Source organism: Bufo bufo, chromosome 7 (assembly GCF_905171765.1).
Source record: "Bufo bufo chromosome 7, aBufBuf1.1, whole genome shotgun sequence".
Lineage (NCBI taxonomy): Eukaryota > Metazoa > Chordata > Amphibia > Anura > Bufonidae > Bufo > Bufo bufo.
The window spans coordinates 209242024-209261525 of record NC_053395.1 but is presented as its reverse complement, the minus strand read 5'-3'; the positions used below and the strand labels follow the sequence as shown (position 1 = coordinate 209261525).

General features: G+C 42.5%; 1 protein-coding gene across 3 annotated transcripts in view; it reads right to left on the bottom strand.

The window, feature by feature from the left end:
* Positions 1-19502, bottom strand: part of ZEB2 (zinc finger E-box binding homeobox 2) — a 130825-nt gene that overhangs the window by 9457 nt on the left and 101866 nt on the right. For all 3 annotated transcript variants that reach the window (XM_040441575.1, XM_040441574.1, XM_040441576.1), the window contains 5 exons: positions 11604-11675; positions 8049-8237; positions 7139-7353; positions 4553-4661; positions 1964-3936 (listed from right to left, as the gene is read on the bottom strand). In XM_040441575.1, coding sequence (XP_040297509.1) covers positions 1964-3936; positions 4553-4661; positions 7139-7353; positions 8049-8237; positions 11604-11675 — 2558 coding nt within the window. The remainder of the gene's footprint in view (positions 1-1963; positions 3937-4552; positions 4662-7138; positions 7354-8048; positions 8238-11603; positions 11676-19502) is intronic.

Here is a 19502-nt window from a genome sequence, read left to right as displayed (position 1 = left end):
AAAAAAACGCTTCCGTTTTGTCCCCATTCGTTGTCAATGGGGACAAAACTGAACTGAAGAGAACGGAGTGCTCCAAAATGCATTCCGTTCCGTTTAGTTGCGTTCCGATACTGGCGGAGAGAAAACCACAGCATGTTGTAGTTTGCTTTCCGTCCTGGGAAAAACCAATCCGTCATGACCCCCAATGCAAGTCAATGGGGACGGATCAGTTTTTCTCTGGCATATTCTGCCACAATAGAAAACGGATCCGTCCTCCATTGACTTTCAATAGAGTTCATGACGGATCAGTTTTGGCAATGTTAAAAAAAGTTAAAGATAATACAACCGGATCTGTTCATAACGGATGCAGACTGTTGTATTATCAGTAACTAAAGTGTTTTTCCTGAATCCTGCCGGATCGAGCAAAAACGCTAGTGTGAAAGTAACCTAAACCCCTCCTGAGCATTGTTGACGTTAAAGGGGTTGTGCACTGAAAAGCTATTGATGACCTATCCTCAGAATAGGTCATCAATATAAGATTGGCCGGGGTCCAGCTCTAAGCTGTTTGAAGGGGTAACCAAGCTCATGCGAGAGCGACATTTGCTTCAAAATTACCTGTTGAGCAGTTGTAATTACAATGTGCAGCCGCTACACCTTCAAACAGTTGATCAATGGGAGTCCCAGGAGTCAAACCCCCATCAATCTCATATTTATGACCTATCCTGAGGAAAGGTCATCAGTATCTTTGCACTACACAACCCCTTTAAATTTAGCACAAGTAGCTATCCAGAGAACATTTTCAAATTTCGATAAAAAACAGCTACATCTATCCGACCAAAGTTTATTGGTAGGATTTTGTATGATCCTATGTTGCCTGTAGTCATCTTATGCTTTTAATATTCTCAAACTTAAAGGGATATCCAAGGTTTTGCTATTGAAGGCTTATTCTCAGCATATACTTTCAATATGGTTTGACAACCTGCACCCTTGCCAATCAGCTGTTTCTGTGTAGCTTCTGCACTGGAACTCGGCGCTGGAACTACACAGCTCCGTCCATTTTATAGTGGACAGAGATAGTTACAGAAGGACTACACCCATTAAAGTCAGTAGGAACTGTAGAAACCAGCTCTGTCCACTGCACAATGGATGGAGCTGTGTATTTCCAGCCCTGGAGCTACACTGAGTGCAGGGTAGCACATTCCCACTGATCAGATATTGATGGCCTATCCTTAGGATAGACAGTCAATAACAAAATAATAGAATACCCTTTTAAGTAACGAGCAATCAGAATCTAATTTGTAGCTCCTCCCATAAGATATCTTTTTAAACCTTAAATCCTCTCTATATCAAAATCTACAGACTGGATAAAAATAAAACAAAATGGTTCCAATGCAGAGATCATTGGCGATTGCCTATAGACGTGAGATGAAGAGCAACAGTTGGAAGCGTCCATTTTGGCTGTTCATATTCTCAGGCTCTGTGCCATGAAACTATTCTGGTTAACCAGATATGTCAACATGGTGCAATAATTAGCAATATTGCACAGTATTTAGTCAAGATTGCAATACAGCAGGGAAAAGCTTGATCTAAAAAAGAATATATACAGGTGAGACTCTAAAAATAAGAATATCGATCAAAGTTTCTTTATTTCCGTAATGCAACTTAAAAGGTGAAACTAACACATGAGACAGACTCATTACATGCAAAGCGAGATATTTCAAGCCTTTATTTGTTATAATTTGGATGATTATGGCTTACAGCTTATGAAACCCCAAAGTCACAATCTCAGGTTCCCTTTGCTCAGGGGGTATGGATTAATTAGTTGACTAGAGTGTGACACTTTGAGCCTAGAATACTGAACCTTTTCACAAAATTCTAATTTTAAGCTGCATTAATGCAATTCCTTTTAATTTGCATTACTGAAATAAATGGACTTTTGCACGATATTCAAATTTTTCGAGTTTCAACTGTAAATATAAATTACCTGAAATCCCTGTTTTCGCTGATATTTCCTCCGCTGCTGCATATCAAGAAATGTAGATGCTCCAGTTGGGTATGTGTAGGCCATGTGTGGAAGGAAGCTCATTTGATCAAGCCCTGGGTAGTGTCGCAACCCAGGGATATTAGCCTGTACTGGCGGCATAAAAGTGGCTGGTGGAAAGGCGCTCTGTGGTGGAAGCGCCGTGTACAAAGGTTTTCCACTAAATGGATTCAGACCAAATAGTGGGTTAGTGCTTTTGTCCAGATTATTAGCATTACAAAATTCTTTCTTAATGTACGTTAAGTTCAGGGGCTCATCTACCATGTCAGAAAGTAAAGGAACACTGTTGTGTTCAATAGTGATGTTATTAGGTTTGGTTTTGTTCCTTGCGGCTGTAACACTTTTCGATTCCTTCATTAGTCTTGGCACAGATAAGTCCAAAGGCTCAGCTTGAAGCTCCTCTGAGGAAAAACTGTTTGGAGTGTAAGAACTACTATGGGAGTTTTTAGAAGATGTGGAAGAAAGATTTAATGGAGATGGAGTATTGCTCCTGGAGTGGTCCAATTTATCTACGACTGGCTTCAGACCAGCAAAATGACTAGGTTTTGTTAGCCTGAGAGGTGTATCACAATTAGATACCCGGTTATGAAGTTCCGCTATAGACGGTGAAGTGATAGAATCCACAGGTTTTACTGGTGATCTAGCTGACAGAGAGTCTTTAGTGGGAGTGGTGTTTACTGGAGCCACTTCCACACTGGTCCTTTCCAAAGACGGTGACCTGGAAGTTGCATATTGGTAGATTTTTCTTTGTTCAAACCAGTCCTTCACAAATTCCTGAGGAAGGCCAACTGCTATGGAAATTTTCAGTAGTTCATCAGAGTTAGGTTCCATATTCATAGCGTAATAAGCTTTAAGTACAGACATGTGGTCCTTGTATGGGTTGATTGGGCTAGTCATTCCTTTCTCGGAAAGTACCGACGACAGCAAGAGTGCTTGTTTCTCAGCAAACATTGCCTGTTTATTGAGAATTAGATTTTCACTGGGTTGGAGGACTGCTTTTATTTCCTCATTCATTTTACATAAGTATCGTTCATGTTGATGTAAAGGAATGGGGCCGTTAAAACTTTCTTTACAAAACTGGCAAGAAAATGGAGTGGATATATTATGGCTCTCTAACATCTTTTCTTCACTTACAAGGTCTATCAAAGTACGTAACTTTTCCTTCTTAATACTGTTAAATGGCCTTCTTGATTCCGTGGTCAAGCTCTGTAAACAAGCTTTGGCTTCATTCACCTTCTCCAACGTATAGTCTATAATACTTTTAGTGGCACCATTATGACTTACTACAGGAAGACCGACTTGTGGAATACCAGGAGATGTCATACCTTGATCCTCTCCTTGAGGTCCTGTTTCTTTCATGTGATAGCCCTTCAACTTTGCAATTTCATCATTCTTGTATTCCATCTTCTGTCTAGAAACGGTGTTGTCCACAATTTCTAAGACCTTCTGCACCTCACTTAAATTACTGTGTATGGTTGGATACCCAAGTAACGATGCTTCTATCCCGACACCTAAGTGCTGCATTGGACTTTGCGCTGAGGAGTGAATTCCGAGGGGGCTGGTTGCTCCAAGACCACCATTCATAAATGGATTAGGACCGTTGAACCCGTGAGTGGCTGCCATAAGAAGTTTATAATCATTATAATCTAGCGTTTCAGTTTTGATCTTCAACAAGCCTGAAGAGTCAGTCATACCGAGTGGTTTACCATTCTCCAGTTTGTGCCGGAGTTGTGTTATGGCTGAGTTAGTGGGAGATGAAGACACAGAGTTAGGAGATGAACCCGCCTTCATGTTGTTTCTCATCCTCCCGTTCACAGAGATTAGGCCAATGCATTTTTTACTGCTAATGTGTGAACTGTAGGACCCTGAATGGGAGAAGCGTTTCTTGCAATTTGGGCATTCATATGGTTTCTCCCCTGTAAAGAAGAAAAATAAATGTGTCATACATTTTTAAATATTGGAAAAAATGGTTTGATAAACAGTTTTCTAATATAGCTTCTTACATTTTCTTAATATATAGTATTAACATTGGCTGATTAATTGGCTGATAAATGTTTAACTGATTAATGATGAAAAGTAAGCCAACTAATTGGTGGTGTTAGACATAAGTGTCTAAAGATGCAGCTAGTTTATCATTGAGCCTTTGTCACTTTGATAATGTTGGTGCATATTTAAACCGTCCAGTCTAATTTTACATTGTCTAAGCCCCTGTTAGACTGCACAATAATCGGGCAAATCATCACGAAGAAGCAGGAACGCTCGTTCCCAATAACGGGCAGTTGATCAGTCGATGAACAAACAAATGCTCGTTTGACGGCTGATTAGCATCTTTCATCAGGATGAAAGGTGCCCAATTATTGTCAGCACATCTTCCCATGTAACCAATGAATAGAACAGAATGAGGGAGGAACTACGGTAGCAATCGTTCCTCCGACACTCGGTTTGCATGGTTTGCGAACATCGGGCAGTGTAATACCACCCCTACATAAGATTGGTAAATCTGCCTCTTAAAAAAAAAAAAAAAACACTTACCGCTATGTATTCGCAGGTGTTCCTTTAAATGGTGTTTGTACTTGAATGCCTTGCCACACTCTGTGCACTTGAACTTGCGATTGCTAGCTCCCTGGGTCAACAGTTGGTGCTGCATAGAGAAAAAATGAATTAAGTAAATTTAGTAAAAAAAAGTAGGAAATTTTCGAAGCAAAAATTCAGTAATCTACAATTCATACACTTATGAGTCTTACAAAATATAATAAAATGTAAAATACATAATAACATAAAAAAATCAACAACTACAATTTCTTGTATTTCTAAATAAAGTCTATTTCTAGATTTTTTATTTTTTTTATATTTTTTTGCATTTCCACTATTATAAACTGTTCAGAGTAACAGGAGAAGCATTATGCAGCCCTTGCAAATAACAGATTGTGCCAAAAGAGGAAATCAGGTGTACGTTGAAAGCATTGCAGAAATATATGAGTTGTGACAGAGGATGTCGAAATAACGCAGTGTCGATGCTCAAGGTATGTCAGTTAGCTTCAAGCAGTAAGGACACAAAAGCTTCACACAACAACAAAAAAAAAAGCTCAGAAGCAGTATGACAACTGCTGGGGTGTACTGAGTCTTCCCACATTCCTGGTGAGACAGATGGTGTACACAGGACACAGGGAGGTTTGTTCAAACACCAGCAACCTTCAAAGATCAAGCCTAGCCCAACCCGTCGAGCGCCATTGAGGGACCACGGTTCATATGTTGCCGAGTTGCATAAACAAACAGCAACAGCTGCTTGTCCTCCCCCCATGGCCCTCGGAGGACCACTATAAACTTTAGTTGTGCCACTGTTAATATGATACAATCATTTTAATTTACTAATTGTAAATGCCACGAGCAAATGAGGGGACTTTTCAACACCAAAGCTATTCATACCGAGCCAGCACAATCGCCGTGTAAACATTTAAGGTTCAGCTATGACACGACGGTAAAAATTGCTTGTAATGTAAATAATGAGCCATGTTACAATGTCTCATATGCCCAGAATTTGCATCAATTTGACATGGTTATATGAATATTCCCAATTTAGCTTTGCACATTGTGCACCAATATCAAAATAGGCTATAATTATGAAAGACCAAGTTATGAACTTTAGTTATGAATCATTAGTGAATATTTTAGGAATATTTCTCTGACTGTATGTCAGCTAATTATCGTCCGTATTGATAAGTCATCATATCGAGTGCTTACATTTCTTAAAGAAGTGTTTAGGGTGACCAATGAAAACATTTTACAACCGATGTGGTTACAAAATTTTGCAGGTTTCAGAAATTTCCACAGCTGCTATCATTATTGCTACTTTAGTAGAATCTAATGAGCCGACGCAAATATTCAGGGGTACTGGCATTTGAAATGATTGGAAGAAAACCTAGCCTTAGCATGTGTGCTTAGTAGAGATAAGCGAATCGATTCTGAAATTCCAAAATTCGATTTTAAAGGGAAAGGAAGAGAGAGACTTGAACCGGATGGATAATTAGGCCAAATTGGACTAGAATTGAATTTTTAAGAGCCTCTATCAGGAGGGTCAACCCTATTAAACCAGACATACTGCCTGGTAGAGTTGATCCTGATGATTAAAATGATACCTGTCTTGTGAAAATTGGTTATGGCGTTCCTGAGAAAAAAGACTTTATGCAAACAAGAAAGTTTAGACCACGTCCCCTTGGTGCACTTAAGCATTCACTTGCATAAAAAATAAAAGTAATTTTTCTTGGGAATGCTGCAACAGATTTTCACAAGACAGGTATTATTTTAATCAGCAGGAGCATACCTACCAGTATGTCTGGCTTAATAGGGTTGATCCTACTGACAGGCACTCTTCTAACTCATCTCTAGTGTTTAGGTGTCATCATTTTGAGAATGAATATTTATATCTTATAAGGGTTTACATTTTTGAATATTGACCAATCAGAGCTGACCATGTAGAAACCTGTCTGTAGAATGAAAACTTGTGATTGATTATTTCATGTTTTTTTCATACATATATTGAAGATTAAAGCTTGGTTCTACAATTCCATCGATGACACCACATGTTCCACTTACGACACTGCCACTTACATACAGTCACTTAATAACACAGATGTCTTAGACCTATGAGTCATAACGGAAAAGCAACTCTCCGCAGATTGTTATTTTTCATCATTTTTATTTTTCATCTACGAGTACGAAGCACATTTCAAAGTTAACGCTTGTTTTGTAACACTTTGCCGAATGACCAAAGAAGATCTCAGCGACAGTAATTTCTCTAAGATCCTGCTAATTAAAGACACCAATGTTTCGTTCACCTTTTGAGCGGCATTAAAAAAACGTTAAACTAGAGTGAAGTTATCGTGCAAGTAAAATTTCTAAATTAGAAATTAACACACTCATTCGATCGTGAACATAAGACTATTAAATTATATTAGGAGACACCATCAAAAAATCATTTAGACCTCAATTAAGGCTATTACCATTAAAAGATCTGCATCTTCAAAATGCCATGAAAAATTAATAATGATTGCCAATCAAAGCAATATAGCTTCTCTAAGGGGTAATTATAAAAAGAATCACTTAAAGCCAAACCCCCACCTGATCTCTCCCTGGCTTGTGCGTCACCATATGCCGCTCGAGTTGGGTGCGGTAGGCAAACGTATAGCTACAGAGAGGACAGGAAAAGTTCTCCTCGTTCTTCTCATGGCGGTATTTGATGTGCTCCTTTAGTGACGTCAACCGCTTGTAGCCTCGGTCGCAATAGGGACAGGTCAGCAGCTGGGCAAAGGCATCTGGTGTTCCAGGTGGTAGGTCTACAGTGGAGATAAATGAAAAGGAGAGACAGGCCAAAAGGTCAGTAAATCAATGGCAGCTAATGGGCTCTTTGCCCAGGATGGTCTTACGGCAGCAGCAGTAGCGTATCATCATTTCACACTGGCCTCAACGCACTTCAATCCCCTCAACGCAACCAGGAAATACTTGTATGAATCATTTCAAAATTAATGAAGGACCTGGCTCCTAACCTTTTCAAGTCCGAAAAAGGTACAATGGAAACTGGCCTCATTGGGGAGCTGCAAATGGAGCCCTCATGTACAGTCTCATCCTTGGCCTTTGACTACATAGACCTTTTCCTTGTCTCCTCACATATTACAATTAGTCGGATGAATCGTTACATTTCCCAGCGTACAGGCGTCTCGTTCTATCATTATTTATGTTGGGAATTACCTAGAACACTTGCTCTTTATTAAATTTCAACACTAGTTAGGTTCAGTTCATCCCAAGATCCTAAAGCTCAGCAATTCCTGTCCTTCAAGTGTAGAAGAAAAATGTTAGGAACTTGCAAACGGGACAGCATGAGCTTATTGAATGTTCAGCTCATGAAATTCCAGGCCCGTGCAGCTGTTGCCGAAATTTTAAGGTAAGCACCCACAAGCCCGTTGTGCATGTACAATTGCAACAGCTGCAAAGGGTCCTCCTCGAAGCATCTAAAAATGAATCACGGCCTTACCATTCTCTTCCTGACCGTTGGCCTCTGGGGTACCCAAGCGGCAAAGCTCCTCAGGGGCTTCTGGGTAAATTATGGCCGTGTCACTGCGATGCAGGTACTCCGCTATGCTAACTCCGTGCCCGACGCCATCGTCCATTTTTCTTTTGGCGAAATACTCCTCAAATTCCGAAGTGCAATTCGTGTTCTTCACTGTTCAAAGAAATCAAGATTAAAAAAGTTGTCAGAAAATATAATTTTCCATCTCTCGGTCTATCAAAAGGTAGAAATATAAGTGACAGTAATGGGCAAAATTGTGCATTCCCAGTCTGCATTGACGTGAAAATGTGAACGGTGATCGGAATCCACTTTATTTTGTGGGAATAAAGAAATGTCATCCATTATTACTCTCAGCGGTGAAAAAACATGCCCCGGGGATGAATGTTACTCGCTAACAGTCAAGTAGGATACACTTACGTAAATAAACACAACTAATGCTTAACAATCATGTCTTCTGTAACTGGCATTCGCTGACCCATGGTGAAGTGCCTGAGCTGTTAACTTTGCCTGAAACCTCTGACCCCATTCCGATTCTTAACAGCTTACAAGTGGACTCTTAACGTGACAATATGGAGTAATTGCTGGCTGAACAAACAGTCTGATTGGTAGCGAAAATCCTGCACAATGTGGGATTATAAAATGATATAAGGCATTGAAATGTATCATATGCAGTTTATATATATATATATATATATATATATATATAACAAACAAAAGAAGCAGTGCTCCCATGTGAAAAAAGAAATAAACGAGTGCCAGCAGAAAGATGACCCTTGTTTCATCAATTCTATTATTGGAGTGCTGCAGAAATTCTTTGTTTTCTATATATATGGACAATAACGCTGAGATTTAGGCTCCGTGCAGACTGTGCTTCAGCCCTATGTTTTGAATATATATATTGATCATTGGCCTGTCTGGTCAGTATATGGGGGACACCTTTATTTTCAACAAATCAAGTTCCGCAAATAAATGATGTACGCACATTATAATTTTTTTTTTTTACATTTTAGTTCAGTGGACAATACATACCACTGTATACCTACATAGTGGCATACTGTTCCAAAGTGAGACAGCGCTCCAGACTAGCAGTTAGAATGGGGTGGTTTATTCATCCAGCCCAGTAGTGCTTCATGTTATTAAGGCTACATTCACACGTCCGTGGTGTGTTGCGGACCCGCAAATTGCGGGTCCACAACACACCAGCCCGTCACCCCCATAGAAATGCCTATTCTTGTCCGCAAGCTGCGGACAAGAATAGAACAGGCTCTATCTTTTTGCGGAGCTGCGGACCCAGAATCGGGGCCGCGCTCCGCAATTGCGGCTGCAGACAGCACACTGTGTGCTGTCCGCATCCATTCCGTCCCCATAGAGAATGAATGGGTCCGCACCCATTCCGCAAAATTGCGGAAAGGATGCGGACCCATTTTGCGGACGTGTGAATGGAGCCTAAAGGGATTTCCAAGTGTTTTTTTTACTAAAAACCTATTCTCTGGATAGGTCATCAGTATCTGATCGGTGGGGCCTCGGGACCCCTACCGATCTGCTGTTAGAGAAGGCACCGGCACTCACAGTAGCGCCATAGCCTTCTCCTTGCTGACCAAGCACAGCGCCGTACATTGCATAATGGATGTGCTTGGTATCACAGCTCAGCCCCATTCTTATGTTCTAACTGCAGGTTTGGAGCGATGTCTCACTTTGGAATACTTTGTGGGAGATCTGGTGTTCCCCAGTCTTGGTATATGGCATTCACTTGAGGTATATACGCCATACATTGGAGGTATATGGCATGCATTGGAGGTATATGGAGGTATATGGCATACACTGGACAGATACGCCATACACTGGAGAGATACACCATACATTGGAGAGATACGCCATACATTGGAGGTATACGGCATTCATTAGAGGTATATGGCATACATTGGAGGTATACACCTTATATTGGAGGTATATACCTTATATTGGAGGTATATGGCATACATTAGAGGTATATGGTATACATTGGAGGTATACGCCATATATTGGAGGTATACGGCATTCATTAGAGGTATATGGCATACATTGGAAGTATACACCATACATTGGAGGTATATGGCATACATTGGAGGTATATGGCATACATTGGAGGTATAGGCCATACATTGGAGGTATACGCCATACATTGGAAGTATATGGCATACATAGGAGGTATATATGGCATACATTGGAGGTATATATGGCATACATTGGAGGTATATATGGCATACATTGGAGGTATATACGCCATACATTGGAGGTATATGACATACATTGGAGATATATAGCATACATTGGAGGTATATACCATACATTGGAGGTATATGGCATACATTGGAGATATATGGCATACATTGGAGGTATACACCATACATTGGAGGTATATGGCATACATTGGAGGTATATATGGCATACATTGGAGGTATATACACCATACATTGGATGTATATGGCATACATTGGAGATATATGGCATACATTGGAGGTATATGGCATACAATGGAGGTATATGGCATACATTGGAGGTATATATGGCATACATTGGAGGTATATACACCATACATTGGATGTATATGGCATACATTGGAGATATATGGCATACATTGGAGGTATACACAATACATTGGAGGTATACACAATACATTGGAGGTATACACCATACATTGGAGGTATATGGCATACATTGGAGGTATACACAATACATTGGAGGTATACACCATACATTGGAGGTATACACCATACATTGGAGGTATACACAATACATTGGAGGTATACACCATACATTGGAGGTATATACACCATACATTGGAGGTATATGGCATACATTGGAGGTATATGGCATACATTGGAGGTATACACCATACATTGGAGGTATATACACCATACATTAGAGGTATACACCATACATTAGAGGTATATGGCATACATTGGAGGTATACACCATACATTAGAGGTATATGGCATACATTGGAGTTATTGCAGGCACAGTATCGCTCCACACTACAACTAATAAGCAGGGCCATACATATCCCCCATTCTTCACTGTGTCTTTACTGCACTAAAGACTAAAAGGACTTTGTTCAAGTGAATTAGACAAAAAAGCCCTTCTAGTAGGCCAGAGAAGCACAGTGTTGCCCACAGCAACCAATCATCTCACAGCTTCCATTTTCTACCCTGCCTAGTAACTGAAATCTGATTGGTTGCTAAGCTCGCACCTTCACTCTTTTCTTCCACTGCAACAGTTTGGAGCCGAGGCCTGCTGAGGTTTCCAGTAGCAACCAATCAGATTACAGCTCTCGTTTTTCAAGGGCCACCTGATTGGTTGACCAAGTCAATGTGTCTAATCAGTACAAACTAGTAAAAAAAAAAATTGGCCAATCGGATTCTTTCTTTCATCCTGTCCCCTTCGCTGGTGGGATGTGAGCTGGAATCGGATTGGAGGCACACTGTGGCTCTTATTATTCCCACTGTCTTTTTATACAGTGTAGTATTGAGTATTCTTTACCTGTACCGTTGTTTATAGTGGTTGCGTGAGTGGCTTCTGGCCCCATACAGTCATATTCTCCCTTCATTTCATCTGGAAAATAAAAAAATAAAAATAAAAAAATTAGAGGAAATATGTTTGGCCGTGCGTTTTTTGCATATTTTCTTGGTCTTTCTCCTGAAATGAGGTTTATGAAGTGCGAAGGTGTTAGGCTAATCTGACCCTCAGTCACATCGACGCTTCCGGCTTGTCACAACTTGTATTTCGCGAGCGCAGAGTCTGACGCCGCCGACACCTTGTAATAATCCCACAGCCGGGGCACATTATTCAACTAATGTGCTAGGGAGCCGTGACTGAGAAACCTTCATACGTGTGAGGCAGGAACATACATGCAAACATATAATGACACGGAGAACCGGAGAAAAGAGCGGTCTTTCCGTTTGGCTCCGATGACAGATATCGCAGATAGCGTCTCTGCTTGTAACGAACCTCTGATCAGTTCTTTGCTCCTCGCATTCAGCCATTTTTTTTCAATAGGCATTTTTCAGATGTAGCAAAGACGTGTTTGTCATTAAGCCCCTACGACATCACTGTGTTATCTGCCGGCTTTCCGGGCAAACCGAACGTTTTATCACAATCCAAAAGCGTAATGACGACAATGCGGCCTCAGAGTTCGTTGACAAAGTCAGCTCAGCTTCATCTGCCTATGGATTGGCAGTTATCAGGGTATCAGGGTGAGCTATCTGTGGCTTTACATGAGACTCTGTTATCTGCGTTATCGCACTGTGTCAGCCCGGATGTAGCAGAGTCGACTTTGTCAATGTGTATTAGAGATGAGTAAACTGACTGGAAACAAATTTTTGGGGGTGATTCAAACTATTTTGGGTGGAGAGAGAAATGAAAGGATTTATATAAAAACTGTGAACGGCCTAAAATAACGAATGGAATGGATTCTCTCCGGTTTTCTCCTCTGCTTCTTCCAGCACCGTGCTCCGCTCCTCTTAGTTTTTTTCTGGCTGCAGCAGTGACGTTCTGTGTGAAGGTCACTGCTGCAGCCAATCACTGGCCTCAGCAGAGACGTCCCATGCAGTGATTGGCTGTGGTGGTGACCTGCGCACAGACCGTCACCGCTGCAGCCAAGAAGATGATGTCTGCAGCTGGAGGACCGGAGCTCGAAGGGAACAGAAAAATATCCATCCCCGTTTGTTATTTTAGGCCATTTAAAGGGGCTGCCTGAGTTTTTATATAACTCGGACAACCCCTTTAATTGAATTTTTTGTAAAAAGTTAGAGAAAAGAGAAAAAACGTACACCTCGTACACAAATCGGAGCACTTTTCATACGGGTAGAGTGGACACAACCGATTCGGCCGAATTAAAACCCGAATTTTTAGAGATTCGCTCATGTCCGGTGATAATAATTTTATGACGCGTTGTTCGTGGTTCGCTAGAATAGTTGCGTTACCTCAAGATCAAAGACTTCTCGCGGTGCAGAATTAAGCCGGTTCAGCTCTGCTATGTCCGAAATAGACTTGGAGGATATGTTTCCATATGTGGTCCTAAACCAAGACAGTATAGGACCCATCATCTGCTCTCTAATTGTCGCGCTGCCGCCTGCCTATTACTTTTAGGTTAAAATCCTTTGGATTGGAACCGGTGGTGACGGTGGAGGGGGGTGGGGTGGCGGAACGTTCCTGTAGAGATAATATCTCACCCACCTCCGTCTGCTGCTGTCACGTCTGAGCACAATAACAGGTTCCAATTACAACATGGGAACCGAATGAAAAGTTAAAACATAAAATTGTCGGAATCCTTCGCCTCCTCGCGACCGTTATGCATTATTAATAAAATGCAGGATTGTTGATGCGGCTGTAACAATATTTTTACTGCATCAGTTTTGCTGCTGCTAATATTTCCGCCTCTGATGTTTGTGGGGTAACAATACAATTGGGACAATATGTCGCTTTTTCGTTTGATCGTACAGACAAGGCACAGCCCCCCCCGTTTCATCTGCTTTCCTGTCCATGTGGATTCCATAGGGTTAAAGCTACAGGGAAGGTGGGGGGGGGGGACTCTCTTATAAATAAGTACTGTGCCTTTAAATCCTAAAGGTGCCCATACACCTTTCGCTCTCTCGACTCCCACATAGACATACATGTTCAATTTGGCCGGGCATGTATGTATTTTCATTGGGGAGTAGAAAGCCGCTACCAGACACTTCTGATGGCGACTTACCTCCCAGGTGATCTCAAGAATCGGGTGAAATTTTTTCATTTTTTGCCCGATCCTTCTCTACCCCAAATAAAGGGAAAGTTGGGAGTACGCCATACACATTAGACTGTCAGCCTGTCCCGCCAAAGGCGGTTGGTTCAGCCGATAATTATGGGCAGGGGTGCACCTAGCCTGAGGCGATAACTGAGACAGCGCCTCCCCCCCCTTGCCAATGCCGATTTCTTAACCCCTTCACTTCAGCCCATGGCCCATCGGCTGCCCCACCCTAATGCCTCTGCCTGGTGCTACCTGAGGCGTTCGCCTCACCTGGCCTCATTGGTGGTGCGCCCTTGATTATGGGGGGCCTTTACACCACTCAACTTTAAAAAAATCAGGACTTAAAGGGGTTCTCTGAGCTTTTTTAGAAAATCCCAAAGTCTTCTCACCTATGGACAAAAAGATTGTTTCCTCATTACTTCCCCTGAGGAAACTATTTTTCGTCCACAGTGAGAAGACTCAAGCCTGGAGAACCCCTTTAAATGAACCCTCTTCTTCCTTTACCATGTTCCAAGGCTTAGGAAGCTGAGATAGGAGTAGCTGTTTGCTAGGGCCCTCACCCTGTTGACATGGAGCCAACAATGTGGCAACTAACGTAGTTTGGCATGGTCGTTGGCACCACCACGTCACAGGGGCAGCTAACAGTGCGGCAACCCCAACACATAGCTCCGCATATCTCAGCTTCCTGGACCCCTGAAGTGGTTTTGTCCCAATAAGTAACGGTATAGGCTTTTCTTTCAGGCTAAGGTTGCATTTGTATATCGGAGGCAGCAGAGCCGAGTTTGTAGTTTGGCACAAAACAATGTGTCATCATCTGTGAATTTACAGGAGGTAAAGAACCGATTCAGCTCTGCTACATCACATGTATCTCTAATAGGCTAATTTCTTAGGAAGTCACGTCTCTGTAGTTCCAGGAAATTCCTGTATCCTCGTGTACCTGTCAGTACACACCCAGAGTCGGCAGGGTTAGATAAGACGTCCTCAGCTGTCTCCAGCCGTGGTCCTCAGGTCTGTGTCTCAGAAGAGTTAACCGGCTGCTTCTGATATTCAGATCAATCTCTGCGAGTAATTAGATCAAGGTATTTCCGAGAAGGTTGTCACTGGGAATAAATATAGCCATTGTGTATCCCGCTCCCCGGCTCATCTCATGTGATTCTCCTGTTAAGAGTCACAAGATTGCCATCTGAGGGCACACAGCCTCCGCCGCCCAGCAGAACAATTGCTCGCATTTAAGGTCTTTTTTTTTCTTTTTGCATAATACTGGTCATTTTCAAGATTTTTTTTTTTTTTTTTTGTATTTCCTTCCTTCTTTTTTACATGTGAATAAGTAAGGAGAAGTTCATGGGTTTGGAATATCTCCAGATCGTAAAAAGCTAACCCTGGTGTCGGGAGAATGGCTTCGCTTCTATGCTGGATACGTTTACAGCGTCCTTATGAATTAAAGGGGTACTCCGCCCGGTATACCCCCCAGGACCGCAGCCTCGTGGGAAGGGGGTTAGATCTCACCCATAAGCCCACTTTCTACATAGGATATGGCCATACAGATCCACCGCTTTAGGACTTGTGCACACGACCGTATGTAATTTGCGGGCCCCCCAAAAAACGGATCCGCAAAGGATACGGACGGCGTCCGCGTACATTCCGTATTTTACGGAACAGCTGGCCCCTGAGGCCTTTTGCGGTCCGTTTTAAACGGATTCATTGTTTTTTTGTTTCAGTAGTGTTTCCGTTCCGCTTCCGTTTGTGATGAGTTTTTTTTTTTTGCGGATCGCAAACGGAAACGGAAGCATACAATAATGTTGAAACAGTAAGTACGTAAAAAATTCGGGCTGGGCATAACATTTTCAATAGATGGTTCCGCAAAAACGGAACGGATACGGAATACGAAAGACAGACGGATGCATTCCGTATGCATTCCGTTTTTTTTTGCGGAACCATTGACTTGAACGGAACCACGGATTGTTATAATAGGACAAGTTCTATCTTTCAGCGGAACGGAAATACGGAAACGGAATGCATACAGAGTACATTCCGTATTTTTTTTTTAGCGGAACTATTGAAATGGTTCCGCATACGGAGGGCCAACGGAATCCGCAAAAACGGAACGGAAACGGAAAAAAAAAAACGCACTCCAGTGCTGCCCCCCTTCCCCTTGAAGTCAGAGCCTTTTGGGCACGTCTGTGATGACATCCGTGACAAGATGGCGAGTGGTTCATGCATGAAGATGTCCGTGAAGAATCCGTGGTTGGTCCGTGTGTCCGTTTCTTGCCCTCTGTGTGTCATCCATATTCCACGGACACTGCTAGGCTGAAAATTGGTGTCCGGGGCATCTCCTAGCAATGGTCCGTGAAAACCACAAACCAAACACGGATGGATTAAAGTGATTGGATACGTGTGCTGTCGGTGGAGAACACTGACGGGGCACATTCCGACATGACATGTGAAAGAGGCCTTATTTACGGAAACTTGCTTGGAGACTGGCGTTACTTTTATACCTAATACCTCACGCCTCCCAGTGGGAGTATTGGCCCAGTCTGCACTATTAGGTTCTATGCACACAATGCCTACCGCATGCAGGTTTTCTGCAGGTACTTTTTTTCGTTTTTAGCAATTCTCATCCAGACGATGCGGAAAAAAATCTGCATCGTGGACGGGGAAGATTTCGAATCCTCAGCCTTTTTTAATTAATACTGCGAATTTTCATCACGGATTTCATCCATTAAATCTGCATCATCATATCGGCAGCATTTCCGCGCTAAAATTTACACCCAAAAAACAGTAGAAAGGCTGCAGCGTTTCCTGATGGTGTGAACATACCCTAAGAATGAATCAAGGGCGGCTGAAGAAGCAGCCGCTGTCCGTACAACCTGATGTATACAATTTCCAAAAAGGGAGGCAAATGGATCTGCCTCGCTGACTGTCCCCGCGCAGTGCGAATTCTGCCGGACGATCATGGGATTACTTTTCACTGCATTACATCATTTCTCACGTGATGAGCTTGTGGCATGCAGGAATCCGGAGCTTTCACATGGTGGGTGCAAACTGGAAATCACAGCTAGTGAAAAAAAATGCATAGAGACGCCTGACCACTAAAGGGTTAAGAACTATTATACTATACAGTTATGTGGCCTCTGCCTGGTGTGGCACCTTATGGGCCCCATCGCATGCTATGTGCACCTGGCATAACCCTGTCTTTACCAGACTGTTTAGTTTGCCATGGATCTGCGCCAGCTGCGGTGTAGGGTGTAGGAGCTGCGGCCGGCCGTGCACATTAGATACGGTAGTTGTTCGCCGACTGCTATCTCTTCTAAACCGCCATACACATGCACACTCAGCTCATCCAAGGATGCATGTGTCCCGAAGAAGGACACTGGAAAAAGCTGCTGACAGCTACTCCCAGCGCTGGCTCAGCTCCCCAAATACACAAGGATCAGGCAGTTGAAATCCAACCGTTTAAGGCCTCATGCACACAAACGTTTTTTTTTTTCCCGTTTTTTGCGTTCTGTATACGGACCGTATACGGAACGATTCATTTCAATGGGTCTGCAAAAAAAACTGAATGTACTCCTTAGGACTCGTTCAAACGACCCGTTGGTGTCCCGTTCCCGTATTGCGGACCGCATTTGCGGATCCGCAATACACGGGCACAAACACTACGGAGTGCTTTCTGGGGTTCTGTTCCGTGCCTCCGCACCGCAAAAAGATAGAAGATACTCTATCTTTTTGCGGAAAGAAGGGATCACGGACCCATTCACATGTGAATGGGTCCACGATCTCCATGCGGCTGCCCCATGAACGGTGCACGTGCGATGCGGACCGCGTTTGTGTGAACAAGCCCTTATGCATTCCGTTTCCGTATTTCTCCGTTTTTCCGTTCCGTTCAAAGATAGAACATGTCCTATTAGGCCTCTTGCACACGACCGTATTGGCTTTTTCAGTATTTTGCAGTCCGCAAAAAAACGGATCCGCAAAAAATCCGGATGACGTCCGTGTGCATTTCGTTTTTTGCAGAACGGAACAGCTGGCCCCTGATTGAACAGTACTATCCTTGTCCGTTATGCGGACAATAATAGGACATGTTCTATCTTTGAACGGAACGGAAATACGGAAACGGAAAGCATATGGAGTACCTTCCGTTTTTTTTTTACGGATCCATTGAAATGAACGGAACGTAAACGAAAAAAATAAACGTTCGTGTGGCCTTATTGTCCGCATAACGGACAAGGATAGGACTGTTCTATTAGGGGACAGATGTTCCGTTCCACAAAAAACGGAATGCACATGGACATCATCCGGATTTTTTGCAGATCAGTTTTTTGCTTCCATATAACTGTATAGGGGGGGGCTTCAGGATGTGGAAGCTATGCATTATATAGCTGTGACCCGAACACTCCTTCTGCTGACTTCTATCTCTTCCGAACCCTTATACACACGCACACTCAGCGCTCCCGGGCATGCATGTTCCTAGGCGTAGAGTTAAAGGGGTTGTGTCAAGAAACATATTCATTATTTTTCAAACCAGCCCCTGGATCTGAACACTTTTGTAACTGCAGGTAATTAAAAATGTACTATAGCCAGTGAGCTATTCAATAAAATGTATCTGTATAGCGCCACCTGCTGTTTGTTCTTTTTCTTTTTTTTTTTTATGTCCGTCTCACTCAGCTCAGTTTAAATCTTCCCCTGCCACCAGCCGTATAGGAAAAGAGCTGCAGCCGAAAGGACACGTCCCCGGAATATAATCTAGCAGAGCAATGAACGGGGAGACCTCTGGATCCATGTGAGGTACAGGGCCGGTTCTCGCTTTGTTAGAAAGGTATTGTCATGTATTAATTATGATATCTGATTTTTTATTTTTTTACATAAGTGATGGCATGACCCCTGCCAGAGGAAGCGCCTGTGCCAGTGGCAGCATAGATGCAGCTCAGACCGGCGGTCTTAATAAATCTCCCCCTATGTACTAAAGATAGATTTTGAAAAAATTTTACCCAACTTTTTGGCCCTGGTCTTTGTCATATTTATTTTTATTTTTTTTAAGTCGGCGGTGTATTTATTATAAAAACAAGAGTAAAAGTTACCGTCTTCCTGTCGCCCTTGGGGAGAAAGGTTTGGGAAAATAAAGAATACTTCCCCCCCCCCGAGGAGGAATCCTTGTCTAAGCAGAATGTGACCGAACGCAGGTGATTTATTTAAACGGATGATGATCATGATGTCATGCTGTATTTCAGCACACCGCGTCCACCCTATTGTGGGACGATGGAATGTCAAGGACAATCACTAGCACAAAACTTTGATTGTGCCTGAACCGGAAAAGCACAGTAAGAAGTCTACAGGCCTCTTCAGTTCAAACTCTACATCCTGCAGACAAAAAGGAGAAAGTATGGCAGTGTAAGCAAAGGAGAAGGGCTTATCTCACAGAAAAACTATGCACGGAGGTGCCATGCGAGACAGACAGGCACCAGGGATAATTCACCGCTGAACAACCTACAATCATTGTCTATATGCAAGGGAGGGTTTTTTGGAACAATAAATATGTAAAAAAAATAAAAATAAAAATTATCAGAAGAGGAAAAAATGTGTTATCTGCCGGTCAGAATAAACACTGGCCTGATTTCAGCGCGGGGAGAGGGGAGGAACAACAATCTTTTTTTCATTAG